General features: G+C 36.9%; 1 protein-coding gene across 3 annotated transcripts in view; it reads right to left on the bottom strand.

Annotated features, from left to right (window-relative positions):
• The window catches only part of DHX9 (DExH-box helicase 9), a 46183-nt gene that overhangs the window by 11567 nt on the left and 15720 nt on the right, over positions 1 to 18896 (bottom strand). For 2 of the 3 annotated variants that reach the window (XM_084866568.1, XM_084866569.1), the window contains exons 6-19: positions 18648 to 18796; positions 16451 to 16497; positions 14663 to 14799; positions 14255 to 14344; positions 14000 to 14161; positions 13791 to 13868; positions 13024 to 13215; positions 6985 to 7126; positions 6468 to 6550; positions 4869 to 5025; positions 2670 to 2770; positions 1286 to 1499; positions 759 to 853; positions 472 to 545 (exon numbers count right to left, since the gene is read on the bottom strand). In XM_084866568.1, the coding sequence (XP_084722694.1) occupies positions 472 to 545; positions 759 to 853; positions 1286 to 1499; positions 2670 to 2770; positions 4869 to 5025; positions 6468 to 6550; positions 6985 to 7126; positions 13024 to 13215; positions 13791 to 13868; positions 14000 to 14161; positions 14255 to 14344; positions 14663 to 14799; positions 16451 to 16497; positions 18648 to 18796 (1721 nt within the window). Of the gene's footprint in view, positions 1 to 471; positions 546 to 758; positions 854 to 1285; positions 1500 to 2669; positions 2771 to 4868; positions 5026 to 6467; positions 6551 to 6984; positions 7127 to 13023; positions 13216 to 13790; positions 13869 to 13999; positions 14162 to 14254; positions 14345 to 14662; positions 14800 to 16450; positions 16498 to 17325; positions 17457 to 18647; positions 18797 to 18896 lie in introns of those variants that run through there. The other variant, XM_084866570.1, reaches the window with a different exon arrangement.

The raw sequence follows: 18896 nt of genomic DNA, 5'->3' as shown, positions 1-18896 counted from the left end.
TATAGAAAAGTCTTGGGCACAGCTGGCCAGATATAACCAAACTTTGACTTTTTGTCTTGTGTATCAATTACCGTAAGTACTTAATCTATACACAATGCCATCCTATGTATCTCTCAGACTCATTTCATACTAAATATGAAGTCTTTTAATTCTAAAATGGAGTGTCCTACAGGTAGTATATTTGTCATGTACTAAATACTGATTGTCTTTATATACAAAACAGATGTTAATTTTCCTTGAAGTAGCCAACAAAACATCTACAGATAAGAGCAGTGGAATCAGTCAGAAATTAACAGTGCTAAGCTTTGTCACTTTCTCCCATAACTGATTTGTGATGATAAAAAACCAAGAGACATTATTAGTTTACTGCTAGTATATATAAATACACAGTGATTTGATGGTTAAGAACACAGGAACTTAAACTACATTCTAAAGATTTATTCCAGGCAAATAGGTTCCTTGTGAACTTACTTGCAGGAGTCAATGACATAAACAACGTCATTTATAGTAATGCTTGTCTCAGCAATATTTGTGGACAAAATAACCTGTAACAAAATGACAAAGAAAAATTACACTTCAGGAATTTGATCATTTAGCCATTGACTAGTTAATGAAAAGCTTACTAAACTTGGAAAGAATATCACCTTTCCCCTCAATTTAGACAGATTAGTTTTTTTTAATAGCTCTTTGAAGACCAGTAACATTTGTTTAATATCTATGACATTCACAACCCCATAACTGTAATGTTCATTGTTTACCTTAGTTACGCCAACTGGTACTGGGTCAAATACTTTGCGCTGTTCTTCTCGAGGAATCTGAGAATGTAGAGGCAGAATCTGATACCTATGGTTTCCTATAACAATACAGAAAGGTTAAGGTTTAAAAATAGGAGCCTAGTTTAAAAATGCTATACATTATGCACATGTATACTAATAGAGGAATATGCAAATTATCTGGGATGCAGTCATAGTAACAACCAACAGCAAGCTGCATGGGGAAACTAGGCTGGCAGGGAGAGAGGGGGCAGTTAGGGGCAATCAGGCTGTGGATAGGGCCTAAATTGACAATCAGACATCCCCGAAGAGGTCCGGATTGGAGAGGGTACAGGCTGGGTTGAGGGTACTCTCCCCCTCCCCCTGCCACCCAGTGCACAAATTTCATGCACTGGGCCTCTAGCTGTTATATAAAAATGGACACACTAAATTTTGTTTTTATATACTGGTTAGGGCACAAGCAGAAAAATTCACTTTCACTTTCATATATGCAACAGTTCAAAGATACATACCAAAATGTGCATTCATTTCCAAATGTTTCTGCATAGTACAAATTAAATTCCAGCCAGGCAGAAAGACCAACACAGCACCAGGAACATTGAGGGTCTCAATGTACTTAAGCAGAGCTTCAATGAGCTCAAAAGAAGTTTCTTTTTCATTCAGTTGAGCCATGCTCATTCTTGTTTCTGGACCATACTCATCACCACAGATCAGGTTGCAATTTGCCTACAAGAAGGAGACATATTTGAGACTGTCTAAATTACCACAGCTCATGAGATTAAGTCTCCTATGTCTGCTCTTAATATTCCAATGACACATAATCTTATCAATTAAACCTAATTAGTCTTTTCTGGCATACAGAAGAAATTTAATTTCCAAAAGGGTAGAACCTATGGCATGTTGATTTAAGTACTAACCAATATTTCCCACAGGACATGACTAAAATACAAGTACAAACTTAACATTTGACTCTGAACTTCTAATGGCTCCTCCTACTGAACATATTTCTTTCTTATGACTAACCATAAACTCTTGGTTTTTCTAAAATATTTTCCCTACTGATTAATGAACTGCTCATGATTCTCTGAATCAATTACAATATAACTATTGTTTTAAAAATATACTTTTTAAAAATTGATTTCAGAGAGGAAGGGAGAGGTAGAGATAGAGAAACATTAATGATGAGAACCATTAATTGGCTGTCTCCTGCAGGCCCCACACTGGGGATTGAACCTGCAACTCAGGCGTGTGCCCTGACTGGGAATCAAACTGTGACCTCCTGGTTAATAAGTGGATGCTTAACTACTGAGCCATGCTGGCTGGGCCCACGTAACTACTTTATATACACACAGTGTGCCTCCCATGTAATTCCCAGGTTCACTGCATACCAAATAGGAAGTTCTTTAGTTTTTAAATGAGTGTCCTGCAGTCAGGGATTTGATCACTTTCATCTATTTCTAAAAGTGGTCAGTCTTTTCTAAGAAGTCTGCCTTAGAATCAATGACAAACCTTCAGTAATGAGAACATTGTTACAACACATTTTTGTTTACCTTGGTTACTGGGTCACCTGAACATCTGGTGAAAATGTAGATTTTGACTCAGCAGATCTGGGGTGGGGCACAAGATTATGCCTTTCTACCAGTTAGTGACACACGTGTTGTGAGTCACTTTAAACATCTTACTGTTTCTCTTCTTTTTCTTTTTGACATTTTTACCAGATATTATTTAACTCGTAGTATGAACCTTTTTGGAATGCCATCAACTCATAGACAGACATCATGCTCAGTTTATAAAGTTTTCTGTAATGCTAACTTAATTGTGTATATTTACTAAAATCCATTCTCTTCTCTGTAACAACAATCTGCCCATAATAAAGTCTCCATGAAATTCACTTACATCCTCCTCCTCACCACAATCATCATCCTTTTCCTTCTTCTTCTTGTCCTTTGGTGGAGGAATAAAGTGGGTCATCTGAATACAGTCTTCCAAAAAATATTCTGCCGGGACAATCCAGTCAGGTAAGTATCATCAACTTTCAGAATGGAGAAGTCTTTAAAAGTCATTTTTAAATTCATAATTCAAAATTACCTAATATCCATCAACCTGATTCTTTTCAACTGCCAAGAAATTCCAGTGGCAATAACCTATTTTCCCAATCTAACTCAGTGTTCCCATTTCTTGAACCTTGAAGGAGAGTCAGGTTTCTTATACACGTTCCTACAAAGCCTGCCATGGTATCTATATACAATGTTCCATCAAACATTCATAGAATGCCTACTATGTACATGCACTATGTTATATACTCCATGGTGTGAGAGTTATATATAAAAAGTAACATCAATACAGTAACATTAGTAGTCCAGGATATACACATAAATTGAGTTCCTTTTAGTTAATACTCTGAAGAAGGACCTCAAAGAAAAGGTCGGGATATCTGCTGATCAATTATCTCCTGGAGTTCTATGATAGGCCCAGAAGTGTCTCATAATCTAAACATTTGTCCCCTAAGCCCTAAAAGCCCAAAGTGCCATTTTCATCACATATCCAAGGCACATGCCTTACACCCGATGATGTTCCACTTATCACCTGAGATAGTGTCTGCCAAGTTACCACACTGCAAAGTTACACCTGCTCCCCGCTTTCCATACTCCTCTTTGGAAACAAGTCATTAAACACAGCACTCACAGGGCAGGGAGTTAATTTTCACTTTTTTGAGGGAGTATGTACATACATTTTTTGAATTTTTCTGTATCAGAGATTTATCTTTATTACTTATTTACTCATTTAGCTACCATCCACAGATTCATGAATATTTATTTTATACTTATATAATCCACTACTATATTTTTTGTTCCAATTAGTGCAAGCTTTGGTCATTGAGAGCTCTCAGTTGGCTCCTAAGTCCCTCTGTCTTCATCACTGTGGGGTGTTTTTGTTCCTCATTTTCTGGCACTACAAAATATCTCAGGCTCATCTCAGATATCCCCTGCCTTAACCTTAGAATCAGCCATTTCTCTAAGGATTGGTTCTTTAACTGGAAAATGGTACTAGAAATACCCTCTGAATGGTGGCATGTCCCTTGATAGGACTACTCAGCAGGAAAAGCTAGAAAATACATGTATGGATATTAGCCCATGTACTAAATCATTATACTTATTTCTGTATCTACCCAATTGTATGGATACAAATATATGCAACCATTTGTTCCTATACAAATGTATATATCCATTTATATCTATACATTAGTTCTTACTGATGTCCTCAAATGTAACCCATGGCTCCCTTCCCTCCTACCTATAACCTCTAACTCCAACAGTAAAACCTGGCTCCTACCATCTGCCACCCACGTATTTTTCAGTAGTCTTTCAAAGCAGTTTTAGTTCTCTTGTGGGATACAACTACACTGGCTTTTACTTCAGAGCTACTCTTATTTTAAAATTTCAAAAAATAGCTCCCTAAAATATCCATTCATTATTTCATACTTATACTTCAAACTATTTAGCTTATTTTCATGCCCTCAATTAGACTGCCCCATAATTCATTCTTTTTTAACCCAAGCTATTAAAAATAGTGATAAAACCTTTTCAAGTAAAAAATTATTGTACTTATAACTATCACAAATACTTTACCTTGAAATATTCTCTTTAATGTCATTTTCAAAAGTTTGCCTGCTCTGGCTCTAAGCAAAAATTATCTTGTTAATTTGAACCTCACTGCTTAAACTTTTAACAGTATTTCCCATGACCATAATTGATTTACCCGACTGTAATGATTTTAAAAGTTAAGTTTGGCTACTAAATATGCACTCTGCATTCAGTGAATGAAAACTTGTTCTCGATCCTCGGACTGTACTCACTCCTGCTTAACTAAAACCCCAACAATGCTATGACCCACTTGATACCCTAATTTGCCTGGATTTTAATTGTCCTTCAACCCAGCAGCTGCCAACTGGTGGTCCGAGAGGTCTGAAAGGTTGGCCATGGCTGCTATAGCCTACAAACAAAATTTCCTTCATCTCCAGAAGTAAGAAATTGGTCAATCATGCTCCTGAGAAGCACAAAAGATATTCACCCCACCCCCTGGCACAATATTTACCTTGAACAGGGAAAGTCCTCCCATAAACTTCAATAATGGGGCAATTGAAAAAGTATTCACAGAACATGCTGGTATCAATAGTAGCAGACATGAGAACAATTCGAACTTCAGGATAAGCCTGAACCACATCTCGCAGCACCACCAAAAGGAAGTCAGTCTATTCAAACAATCACAAACAAAACAAAATTGCATTAAAAAGTCAGTGCTAATGAGATACATTCAAGAGATTTCAGTTACCTAGGAGGCTTAAATAAAGGTTTACAGTGGAGCCGAGACCGGTTTGGCTCACTGGATAGAGCATCGGCTTGGGGACTGAAGGGTCCCGGGTTCGATTCCAGTCAAGGGCATGTACCTTGGTTGCGGGCATATCCCCGGTAGGGGGTGTGCAAGAGGCAGCTGATCGATGAATCTCTCATCGATGTTTCTAACTCTCTATCTCTCTCCCTTCCTCTCTGTACAAAATCAATAAAAATAAAACAAAAAGGTTTATAGTGGAGTACAGTTATAAATAGTATTTTAAAAGAACAGTCATAGGTTAATAGCTATGGGGGGGTAAAACAAGTGTTCTTCAGTTGGGGGGAAAATATGAGAGCAAAGAATTCATCTCAAATTTTTCAGTGAAATTTGTATTTGTTGGCACACTAACTAAAAAAAAAAAAGAAAAGAAAAAGAAAAACCTATCGTAAGTAAAAAATCAGTAATTTAGCCCAGCAGGCATGGCTCAGTGATTGTCAACTTATAAATCCAGAGGTCAAGGTTCTATTCTCAGTCTAGGCATATGCCTGTGTTCTGGGCTGGATTCCCAGGGTGGGGCATGCAGGAGGCAGCCAATCAATTATTGTCCCACCACCACCACCACCACCACCATCATCATCATCTCTCTCTCTCCCCTTTACTCTCTGAAATCAATAAAAAATATAATTTAAAAAAATCAGTTATCCAATCACATGTAAAGTAAATCTTAAAAATGTTGAAAAGGTCCTAGCTGATTCATTCAAAGGGCCAAGACACTTAATCGTGTCAAGTATCCATTAATATGAAAGCTATAACTTTGATAAAACTTTTCTCTCACCCATCACTTTGACTCCCCCAACTACAAAAAACCACCATCAGAATCTTTTTATATTTCTTTTCACATATACCGCTTTCACCTCATCTATATTTTATAGATACCTATATAATATTTTTAACTTTATGAGGATATGTATTTTATACAAACTTCGGGATTTCCTCTCACATATCATATCACTGCTGAGATTCATCCACATGTTACTACAGTTATTCTTTCTAATGACTTTAATATCCCAATATGTGAATATACCAACTGATTCACCAGTAGGTTATCTGATGGTACATACTGCAGGTATCTGGCTTGTTTCCAGAATTTTACTATTGCGAACATTTGCTACTGTGAACATCCAAAGAAAAAAAAGGGTTTAATGGTCTCACTAGAAAAAAATGTTCAACATCTTAGTGACCAAGTTTATGGTTTTGGTAGATAATGTAAATAGTGGGAAAAGCAAAGCAAAGCAGACATTTTAATTTCTTTTTATTCAGAATATTAGCATTGTTACCTTATCATAATGTTCAGCTACTTACATTTATGTCTCTTTCATGTATTTCATCTACAATTACATGACTGATTCCTCTAATGCCTGCTTCTAATTTTCTCAGGAGCACACCTTGGGGGAAAAAAAAAAAAAGAGCAACAAATGGAGATGAGTTTCTATGTTGATAAAAGTAGGGAGGATAGAAAAGTTCAAATAAACAAGTTTCTAGACAATTATGCTTCAACTCTATAACCCCATCATTATTTTAAAAAAGAATCACCTGCATATTTAAAATTATTTAAAAAGTGATGAACTCTGAATTAAAAGATATAATTCTAGTAACCTAAGCTGATTTCATTTTTTTCTAAGCTACCATGTCCAGCAGATGTATCATGCTGTCCATAAAGGGAAAAAAAAAAACCTGCTCAAAGTTCTATTTAAACAATAATTTTGAGAATGGACCTTGATTTATAATTTTCAGCCATACTGTGCTATTCCCAAGCTTTCTTCAAAAATAACACAATGTAAACCCCAAATGAAAGACCAAAATTCAACACATTACTGACCTACAGTACAAAACATTATGCTGGCATGAGGGCGGGGAAGTATAGATTCAAATCGCACACTGTAGCCACAGCTTTTTCCAGGCTCTTCTCCTCTCTCATATGCAACGCGTTCTGCCACAGACACGGCACTGATTCTCCTGGGCTGAGAGCAAAAAGAAAAGTGATTTAAAAACAGCAAAAATCACAGATATACCTGTTTATTTGGATTACTGGATTATCATAATCAATGTGTTCCACTGGCAGCTCAGTAATCAACAGAAACAATAATGGTAATTATTATCTTAAAGGAAGTTCCAAATTTTATTTTTTTAATTTGGGACACACAAAAATTAACTTAATTCAATGTCATATACTGAAACATCCTGTTTTTCATCTTATATATAAAGTGAATCCAAGATTTTTATATAAAAAAACAATTTATTCACCACTGGCCTAAACTGATAAAGATATTCAGAGTGATTTTCTAGCAGGGAAGGGGACAACACACACAACTAGGGAGCTTCCCTGTAACTGCCAACCATAGTGAAGGCCTTTTTAAAAATTTAATTAGGATGGTTGGTTATTAAGAAGGTGAACAATCTCCTTTGCCATATTCCACTGTGGCCACCTTTCATTCTTCTATTAACTCATAAAGGAAGCATTTGTTACATTCTGCATCAGGTGCCATATGGAATGAAATCACTCCTGTTTCTGATAAGCTTACATAGTGGGGGGGCAATAGTATATATTACTGCTTCCAGCAATAAATATGCCAAATCATAGGGGAATGCTGTTGATTAATGTTTTTAGTGTTGAACCTTGGTTTTTCTCTGAAAACTTTTCTGAAGTGTTCCATATCTTTTAAGTATACAAAACAGTATTAACTTGGTGGGTAGTATGTTTGAAAGGAATAGCTATGTAGGTACATAAAGAATTATCAAGATTGAATGCTTCCAAGATATCTTGAATTTAATTTTGTCAAAAAAATTCCTGATGACAGGTTATATTTTATTTCCTTGCATGAGAAAATTTTCTGAATTTCTTATCTAGTTAAGTACCTTTATTAAGATATCACAGATTACCACTATTTAGAAAACCAGAGGCTGAATCTTAAAAAACAACCACACAACTTCACGAGAACTACCCTTTGGATTAGTACAAAACATGATTTATTAATTTCTATGTCCCTCATAAAAGAATCCGTTGGGGTATGGGGCTCGTACAAATACAGGTTTAAGTGTACAATCACTTGGTTCATATTTATCACGGGAAAAGTTTGCCTTCTTGAACATAACTGTGTTGAATTTTCATGAGCTTATTATATTCTATCTGGTTTATGTGCCTTGTCTTGCTGAACTATGCTAGCTTTTACTGATTTGACCAGTACTCTGCACTTCACCAACCCTGAATAAAAGCATTCCATAAGGAACTGAGCTCTGTATTTGTCCATCAAGAGAAAACTTCTGCTATACTCATGACAGGAAATGTGAAAAAGGTGTTCCACTAAAGGTTTTCTGGGTCCTTTCAAGAGGTTCGTTGCAGTCTATAAATAACAGGTAAATGCTCAATGCTACTCTTAATCATTTCCTCTACTTCTGTCTTTCCTACAATTTTCAGCATTTCTCCTAAATAAATAGCTACCCTCTGGAACTTAAAACTCAGTAGGATATTTGACTCTTCGGAGATGTATTCATATGCTATTGGGTACGCAGAGGTTGCCTTTATCACTTTAGGGCTACTTTCATGTCTACAAGCTTTGTAGATTCCAGCCTTCTAAATGAATACAGGCAGGAGACCACATATTCCCCATATAGTATATACTGTAGTTAACTCTATTGTATATACTATGTAACTGTCTTCATATACAAACACAACTGTCTTCAGACTCAAGAAAGACACCCATAACATTAATTTGTGTTACAAATTAATCCAAGAGGCACTTAAAAAACAACAACAGCAGCAGCAACACACACACACACACACACACTCCATACATGTGCCCTGACCGGGAATCAAACTATGACCTCCTGGTTCATAGGTTGACATTCAACCACTTACCCACACCAGCCAGGCAAGAGGTGCTTTTTAGAACCATTTTCATAAGCCCAATCAGTTAAATCAACTTGAGTATGAACAGAAACCATTAATATTAAGATGACTATTCAAATAGAAAGTGACTCTGCAATCTCCTCCCCCCATTTTATATACTTCTCTGATTTCCTGCTTCAACAGCCCGAACTTTCAGACAAACAAAAAACCATTTAAAATACAAACTAAAGAGAGAAGCACTTTTTTCATTCATAATTGATATGCTTAGAGATCAGTGCAATTTTTCCTGAGGGAAGTACGGCCAAGTGCATGTCTAGGAATTTATTTCAATGAAACAAGTATATAAAGATTACTAGTACATTTATCCAAGCATATGTAATATGCCAAAATATTAGAAAAAATCTTTTTAAAAAATCTCCATCTGTTAAGAGTAATGTAAGGGCATATGCATAAAATGAGGCATTATGAAGTCATTAAAAATTATACTGTTGCTCTGAAACCATTGTGCTGTTATATAATGGAGCAGATTAGGATGGTGTACAAGGTGTTGTGTGTACAAAACAGCCTAAAAGGATGTAGAAAAACAGTAAAAATGATTATTTCTGGATGGCGGGATCCTGAGTGGGTTTTGCTCAGTGGATAGTGTCAGGTTTGATTGAAGGGTCTCAGGTTTGATTCCAGTCAAGGGCACATGCCTGGGATGCGTGCAGGAGGCAACCAATGAATGATTCTCTCTCATCACTGATGTTTTTATCTCTCCCCCTCTCCCTTTCTCTCCGAAATCAATTAAAAAAAAATTCCCTCATTTTCTAATTTTTTCCCAATGGCTACCCTGTTTCCCCGAAAATAAGACAGTGTCTTATATTAATTTTTGCTCCCAAAGATGCGCCAGGTCTTATTTTCAGGGGATGTCTTATTTTTCTATGAAGAATACGGTACACATTTATTGTTAAATGAAAATAAAGGAAATTTATTACCTGTATACGGTACGGTAGTACGGTAGTTGTCAACACAAACCAGACAAACTGTGAATCCTACAGTATCAAGAATTTACTCATTTATTCAATGACAATCATGTCATCATCTTCTGGAACATCATCATAACAATCCAATTCCTGAATTTCCTGGTGAATTTCTTGTGACTCCATTTCTTTCAGAATCAGTGGACCAAATCTCTCATGTTTAGCCTAGGGGGAGCCTTATTTTCGGGGGATGCCTTATATTTCACTCAGAAGGAAACCTGTAGGTAGGTCTTATTTTCGGAGGATGTCTTATTTTCGGGGAAACACGGTACATATTCTTTTTATTTTATTTTTAAAATATATTTTATTGATTTTTTTGAGAGAGGAGGACAGAGGGATAGAGAGCTAGAAACGTTGATGAGAGAGAAACATCGGCCAGCTGCCTCTTGCACACCCCCTACCGGGGATGTGCCCGCAACCAATGTACATGCCCTTGACCGGAATCGAACCTGGGACCTTTCAGTCCGCAGACCGACACTCTACCACTGAGCCAAACTGGTTTCGGCTACATATTCTTTTTATAGTCAGAAAAAGGCAACTAAAAATAATCTAATTCTCATTATATTCACAAAATAAGCATTTTGTGTAGAATTCTGCTTAATGTAAACAACCACTAGTGACTATTGAAACACTTCTCAAACTGTATACCATCTGATAGCCTAAGAAGTTTACTCTTCTTATCCCTTGAATTAATTTATCTTCCCCCCCCCCCAATCTTCACTTCTTCAACAATTGTTTTACATGCTGTCCCACAGTAAATAAACACAAGACAAGGAGCACTAAACATCATTTATACCTGCAGAACTATCTTTCCCCCTGTGGCTTAACTGCTTCTCTCTTAACTACTCTATAGTATATTGAAATACTCTATTCTACAAATAAGTATAAAGAACCAAGACTATGGAGACCTCTAGAACAGTTATAATTAACATCTGTGTAACATAACAATAAATACTATGGTTGTATATACTATTTCATTTGTGCTTCACAACAAGACTGATATTTTTTTCATTCTAATTAAAAAACTGAGCAGTTCAGGCCCGGAGCAGCAGCTGCCAGGCTGGGAGCGGCCAGGCCCAGAGCAACCGGGCCCAGAGCAGCCGGGTTGTGTGCGGCCAGGCCTGGAGCAGCGGCTGCCAGGCTGGGAGCGGCCAGGCCCGGAGCTGCCGGGTCGTGTGCGGCCAGGCCCAGAGCAGCAGCAGCCAAGCCCGGAGCAACCAGGTCGGGAGCAGCAGTGGCCAGACCCGGAGCAGCTGGTTGTGGAACGACCAGAGCAACAAAGGCCAGGCCCGGAGCAGCCAGGCCCGGAACAGCTCGCTCCTCGCCTGCCCCCGCCCCAAGGCTGCCTCTCAGACATGGCTGGAAACTTTTGCAGGAACTTGAGGGTCTGATGAATCAAGTGATGAAGGCTTAGATCTGGATATGTTGAGTTAGTATAGCGCTGGGGTGTTGATCTGTGAGTGCCTTGTGAGGGGCCTGGATGAGGTTGGTTGACCTATTTGGAAATGTCTTTTGTGTGAAGTGTATCTTTGGGCATGTGGAGGTATTATTGATATGAGAAAATGCTAAGTAACTGATTTACTATCTGAAAAGGGATTTACTATGGGGAAAGGGAAGGAGGAAGAGACTGAACATTAACTGTGCACCTATGGATGAGGACAATGGGGGAGGGGAAGGGGGCAGAGGGTGGGGTGGGAACCTGGTGGAGGGGGGAAGAAATGAGGAACCTTTGTAATAATATGAATAATAAAGATTGATTTAAAAAAAAAACCAAAAAACAAAAACAAAACAAAACAAAAAAAAACTGAGAAGCTAAATTATTTTGCCTAAACTCATACAAATGACGTTAGCTGTAAAATATTTTATTTATTCCCAATTTAATCCTTTCTCCAATTATTCTGCCTTATTGCCATACCTTTATGTTGTATTTAGATTTAATATATTAAAAATAACAAAATAACCAATTGAAGTGAAACTAATTAGAAAGTAGTGGTGATGAAAGCAAGAAATATTGTCATTCCAATAGAGTACTTCTATTAATCTCTAGGATATAAGCTTTTCTTTACATTTTCATTGCACATGATTGCAGATCTCATTTCCTCTAAAGAATCTTATTACTCTTGCCTGAGGTCCAGCCTTAGTAGTTGGTTGTTTTTAATTGGTTACATCTTCAGTTTATCTGTGTTCACTTTAACCAAAATAGCTAATCTTTATTGAGAACTACTGAATTCCGTGTGACAGACACTTGGTAACACTTCACATACCACTGGTGTTTGAACTATTCTTTTGCAGGATTCTAGGATCCACCTCTATATGTAGAAATTATATGTACCCCTCTTCACAATGATCCCAAATTGCAGTAACTTCTCTTACCTTAGAGTTGTCTAACTAAAGGGGCACAGGTCCCAGAACATCACAGCATTTCTCATCTGGTTATTTAAATGCATGGTGACAGAACAGAGCTGCAATGAAATGATTTCTACAGCACCAGATATCATAAACATATCTGGTTCTATTTTTGGGGTTTATTCTATATGAGACAGCTATATCCTGAAATAATGTCTTAACTCAAGCACTTGGTAAATTATTAACCATTTTCTGTTTTACTAGTTTGCCTGCTCTTATTCTAACTGGTTATTTGGTGGTAAGATAGAGAAGACCAAGATTTGGAAGTGAACTTGAGGAGAAAGTACTCTCAATCTTGATTCTAGGCCCAAAGACTCCCTTCAGCTCAGACATAAAGAATCTCCTACCTAACTCAGTTTGGCTTACTAGTGAAGGATATTGGATACCAGAACAAGACTTTAGTTCTTTCTGTGTTGTTGTTTTTGTTTAATTTTAAAGGGCCTGATGTTCTACCACTTTCAGATCCACATCTTGCTACAAAAGGGAACTGATCGAAGAATTATAAATGGTCTGGCTGCTAGGCATTTCCACCATCCATCTCTTCACACAAGACACACACTTAGTACACTGGTTGGCTACTTACCTGAGTTACTACAATATTACATTCTGCTGCGCGGTCATTCTGGATAAAGTCATCAAGAATAAACTGGGGAACCTGTGTGGTTTTCCCACATCCAGTAGCTCCTCGGATAATGACAACTGAATTTTGACTAATTGCTTCCAGAATTTCACCTTCAAATTTCTTCACAGGCAGCAACTCTCTCTCTTGCAAGATCTGCGTTTAGAAAAGTTACACCTCAAATTTCTACCCACATGTATAGTAAAAGCAACTGTCCTACTGCTAAATAAATAAATGAAAATTGCCACCTCTATAAAAACATATTCCTTTCCACTGGTTTAGTACTCAACATCAATGTTTCTCTCCCTCTCTGAAATCAATACAAATATATATATTTTAAAAATGTATATAATTTCTATCTCTAATAGAACTGCCCCTTCTCACTAAATTTCAGAAGAGTCTACATAGTGGCCTTGCTCACACCCTTTTTACCTCCTTTCTCCCTGAACATTCCATATACATTCTCTTTCTTCTAACATTTTAATGTTTAATGAGGAAAGTACTCAAAATAACCGTAATAGTTATTACCCCAAATCTCTCCACTGACATTAACTACCAATCTGACATTAACTCACAACTACTACCCTCTGTGGTAACTTAGATGAGCCATTTGGTAAACATCTTTGATGTACTTTCCTAGAAAGGGTAAAAAATATTATTTACTGTCCTTTTGCCCACACCTAGAAAGTTCTGAGCTCTAGCCACATGTCTATTATACTTCATAGACTTACAGCTTGCAAATCATGATCCTGGTCCAACTGGTACATTAATTCACTCTTGAGGTCCTTGCTTATTTGTTCTGGTGTAGCCTGTAAAATGGGAGAGCAACAGTTAAAAGCACATAACTCATCTTCAGATAGAACCCACTGGACACTTTAATGAAATATAGTCAAAAGTAAAAAAGTAAAATACAAGAGTCTTAAGAATACAATGAACTCACGTAAGCCAGGGGTCCCTCATCAATGTTGCTGCTAGTCCAGGGATTCCAGTTGGACTGAGGAGGTGACCAAGGAACCACTCCCATTTGGTTTTGTCGCTGAGCTGGCTCAAACTGAGCCAATTTGCCAAGATTGAGAATAGCGGGCACAGAAGGATCATCAGGCTATTAAAAAAGGGAAAGCAAAAAAATAATACCAGGTGCTTATCTGACTAGAGAATTTCTTGACAAAGGTGAACTAAAGAGCTGCATACTTACTGGAGGTATGATTTCAAGATTAAGTTCTTGAACCGTGTTTTGTAGCTGATGCTCTAAATCTTGAGAGATGTTAACTTTGTAAGGCTCCACCTACCGAAAAAGGATGACCATGAAAATCATATCACATCACATACAATCACTACTTAGTAGGTCTATTGTTGCAGGGGTCAGAGTATGTGGCCAACGCTAGGTCTAAAATATTCGTAGAGCCAATAATAAGTCAGTTCCCTCCCGTGAAAGAATTACTTCAATGATTATTGCCTACTGTGAACACAAGCAACCCACCTGGCATACATGACTAGTAGGGCCATTTCCATTTCTTAACTATAAATTAAACTTTATTGAAATCCTAAAAAGCAGCTAAATATTTCACAATATCTCTCTAGGCTACTAAGTCTAAAGACTCACTGTCTCTCCTTCTTTCTTCTTTGTAAGTCCAGAATAAGCTTCAACCACTCCAAGATGGTAGAGTTGTCTGACAAGTGATAGGGCACAGGACTGTGCCGCCAGTTTCTTATTTGATCCATGTTCACGTGCAAAAATCCCTATAAATTAAGGTCAGGATTACCAAAGACAGAAGAATAACTCAACTAAGTAAAGAAACATATTGTTTCATAAGCAAAAAAACAACAATCCCCACCCTAAAATACAGAGTAAGCAATGGGTTCTAAGTTCTTTTTCATTTTAACTGCTAACCAAAAGCAATTCTATAGTAGCTTATCGAGTGACCAACCATCTTTGACTACAGGCTGACACTAAGACACATAAAAATCAGCACTATAAAAGCAATAACCTATTTCAATAAAATGTGTCACTATTAATATTATGACATCAAAAAGGGGAAGGAAACATAACATAGTAAAAGCAAAGGATCAACAAAGCAAAATATAAAAATAAAAATGAATTCAAAGTGGTTAGCAATCTTCTCCTGTAAAAAGTCAAATAATAAGCATTTTAGGCTTTGCAAACCACATGATCTCTGTCATAACTCTTCAACTCTGCCTTTAAAGTGGGAAGCCATCCATAGACAATACTTAACTAGGGTTTGACAAACTACAGGCTCAGGAACTAATAGTTATGTTTATAGAACTGTACAAATATAACAAAAATAAGTGTGTGATATATGTGACCTGCAAAACTTAAATATTTATGATCTGGCCCTATTTAGAAGTGTACTATCCCCTGACACAAACAGATGAGTAACACTGTGTTCCAATTCAAGTTTCTTAAAGAAAATGCTAGTATAACGCTTCCCCTCCCTCAGTGTCATTCAGCTTTAGGAGAGAAGACAAAGTAAAGGGGCACAGGCCCTTCCTGTCTAATTAGCCAACTTAGTCAAATTAATTCTGATGGTTGTCAGATGAATGGACTTACAGATGTCAGACTGCCTTAAATTCTCTTCCCTTAACATCCCAATCACTAAAAATAATTTATTTTTAAACTCTGGGATAAAAAAAATTCAACATCTCCTGATGATTTTATGCAATTTGAAACACGAGTTTCAGCTGCAGAATTCTCAAGTCGGAAAAAATCTTTGGCCATTTCTCTCAATCCTCAGATAAAGTAAATTGAGTCCCAGAGACAAGGTGTGATATTCGAAGTCATAAAATCTGTCAGTAACAAAGCTAGGAACATAGGGCTAACTCCTTAGCCTTCAAACACAACAAACTGCCCTTTTTAAACTTACTAAGCATAAAGAATACATGTATTATACCTTTACCTTTTTACTTTCTTTATGAATAAATCCCCATCTAGTCTTGTTTCTCAGGGTTACTTTCTCACCTTTCCTTCTTCACTTTATGACTAACAAATGCTACACATACATCTTCTAATCCTGTCATCCAATTTATACTCCTTTTCTAAATTTCACCTAGCTAGTTTTACCTAAACAAAAAAAACATTTTTTGTGTAGAAATTTTAAAAAAAAAAGTTTGAAAATTCTTTGACACTTGCAGACTCCTAAGTAGCCTACCATCACTAATCCTTTCAATTTTAACACTAATCTAATCCCCCCCACACACACCTGCAACTTGGGAAACTGGGTCCTCTCAAATAATCACTAATATCCTAAAACACCCTAGATGCTGTCATATATCATGTACTCTTTCAATTAACAAAACCCACATATTTGTAGCTCAAGACACTACTGTGAATATTATTCCTCTACGTAAGATTCAGCTTATCAGTAACACTTACTTCTGCCCAGCACCTTGATATAAATGGTCATTTCTGCAATAAAGCTCCTGAAACGACATATACAAACAAGGTTAGGAATTTCACTATTAGAAATGACTCAATCCAGGACTCCTAAACCAGGCTGGCTTTTCCAACTGCTTAAGCAAATCACAGCCAAAAAACAAAAGAAAACAAACAAACAAAAAAACCCCATTGTAAAACGCTTCTGTTCGTTCCTAGAACAAATAGAGTATATAAACTTCAAATAACATATAATATGGCACAAGACTGGTATAATCAAAGCTGATAAGGCAATTTTTCATGAAAGGAAAATGTTAGGGTTTTAGATTCTATATTTACTTACTCTTACTCCAAAGGTTATACTCTGAATAGCTAGAAAACATTAATGAAAAGGAATTTTCCACTTAGCTCGGGCTCTTTAAATTATAGCTGTGATTAAGATTCCTTTGTATGGGCTACCCACTAATGACTTCAATCTGTTAAGATAAGCTAAATATAGGTATGCATGCACACAGCACATGGACACACAAACAATGCATGTATCAGTGGCTCCTAAGGCAAGGGTCTGGTATCTGTCTACAGATGACAACAGCCCTTAATAACAAAAAAATGTTTTTAGCATATTTATATTACATTTACTTAAATCAGATCCCGGAGAACAAAAAACTTTTGAAAATCATAGCTAAAATTGCTGGCAGATTCTAGGGAATGGTTTAGTTTTCAACAAGGGAAAAATTGCCCTCTGAAAACTATGCTTTCTGATCCTTCCACTGCTCAGGTAACATTCTAACCTTGACTTTGTGCTATGAAAAAAAGGTTAAGTGAGGTTTAAGAAAAAGATGTTAGATTCCTTCCTATACATCTTGTGAACTGACCTTCAGGCACAGCTGGTTCAGGGGTCAAAGGCCACTGACTTTCAGGGGAACAACATCCACCCTTTCATTAATGACACCGATGCCAGTATGTTTCTCAGCCAGGCTTAAAGTCAAATTTCATTCTCCTCCACCTAGGGGGAACAGCGACACCAGAAATCAGTTTACAATCGTTTCCCATGTGATTGCTTAGTTCAGCCTAAGCAGCAGCACATGTGTGTGTATGAACACAGACCTCTGGTGTTGCTGTCTGTTATGCCTTTAAATAAGACATACAAGGAGCAATGCTGTCCCAGCTTCCCCAACTGTCTTTGTCTCCCTCATCTTCATATCCTGAATTCTTCAATTCTTTGTATCACAAGTCAAAGATGGTGACATAAAAAATGTTTACAAAGTACTGCCAGCACAATTAAGTGCTGCTAAGCCAAATCAGTTCAGAAGGACAAAATATTAAAAAAAAATTATTAACAAATGTATATTTCCTTTACAACCTCTGAGGGTTTTAAAGTCTGATATCAGAATTAAGCATTTGAGAATTCAGGATAGAACAAAACAGTGGGGTGCAGAGGTAACAATGCTCTAAAAATCACTTTGACCACAGTGTCAAAGTTTTATTTTAGTAATAATTATTTTAGGGTTGCTAGACGCACCCAAGGGAGAAAAAAATGCTTTTGATTTTCAAGAAAAATACTTTTAATGTATTTTGAGTAATTTCTTACAAAGAACAGCAAATGAATCATCCAGGTTTTCATTATGACCTTCCCTCCCTTCCAATAAATACAGTTCCCCCTGAAGAGTCTAATCCATATGAGCCTTCCTGGGAGTAATAATTACTACACCCTGGAATGCTCTCAGGAAGAACAGCAAGCGGGCTGAGAAACATACTGTCACTGTTACAAGAACCCCCTCCCCCCTTTATGTCCAGTTTTATCAAGTTAACAGGCTACAAGGAGGCTAATTCACATACAAAGACTGAGGTTAAACCCTTAAAACTTCAATAGGATTCTTCAGAGTTTTTCAAAGCCGATCGAAAGGAAATCTAGATCAAGGTGCAATACAATCTACCTGAGACTAAAACTTAAGTGTCCAATTTGACCCATTAAAGAAATAGTCATTGTAATTGCCTCTAACAGAGAATAAACTTGAGGCCTCTGGCTGATAGTACCAGCTGTGGCTATCATTTTTACCTTTCAAACTCAAATGAGAACCTTGTAAGTCTAGCAATATAAACCGCAGAATGTCTTACATAGCTGTATAAATCTAGATCAATGAATATCCAAAACAACTTTGACTTTCTACAGAAGGAAAGAGTGAAACAAGCAAACCTGTTGTGGTCAGGGCCCACTTGGGTGTACTTATATTCTCCTTGGATCTTTTCTTTTTGGAAATATTGGTTCAGCCGAGCCTTAGCATTTTCCAAGGTCCAATTTCCATGAAGCCCAGCATTTAAATCCACTTCTTCTGACTCTAGAGTCTGTTGAATCAATGAAAATTAAATTTGGCTGTACTGATTTTATTTATGAATATTTAAGGTAGAGAAATTTATAACAATAACTTTTTTGTGCCATCTTTCA

The sequence above is a fragment of the Pipistrellus hanaki genome (genome assembly GCF_964339955.1).
Source record: "Pipistrellus hanaki genome assembly, chromosome: 18".
Classification (NCBI taxonomy): domain Eukaryota; kingdom Metazoa; phylum Chordata; class Mammalia; order Chiroptera; family Vespertilionidae; genus Pipistrellus; species Pipistrellus hanaki.
Note: the sequence above shows the minus strand (reverse complement) of the source record. Positions and strands in the feature narration are given on the sequence as shown.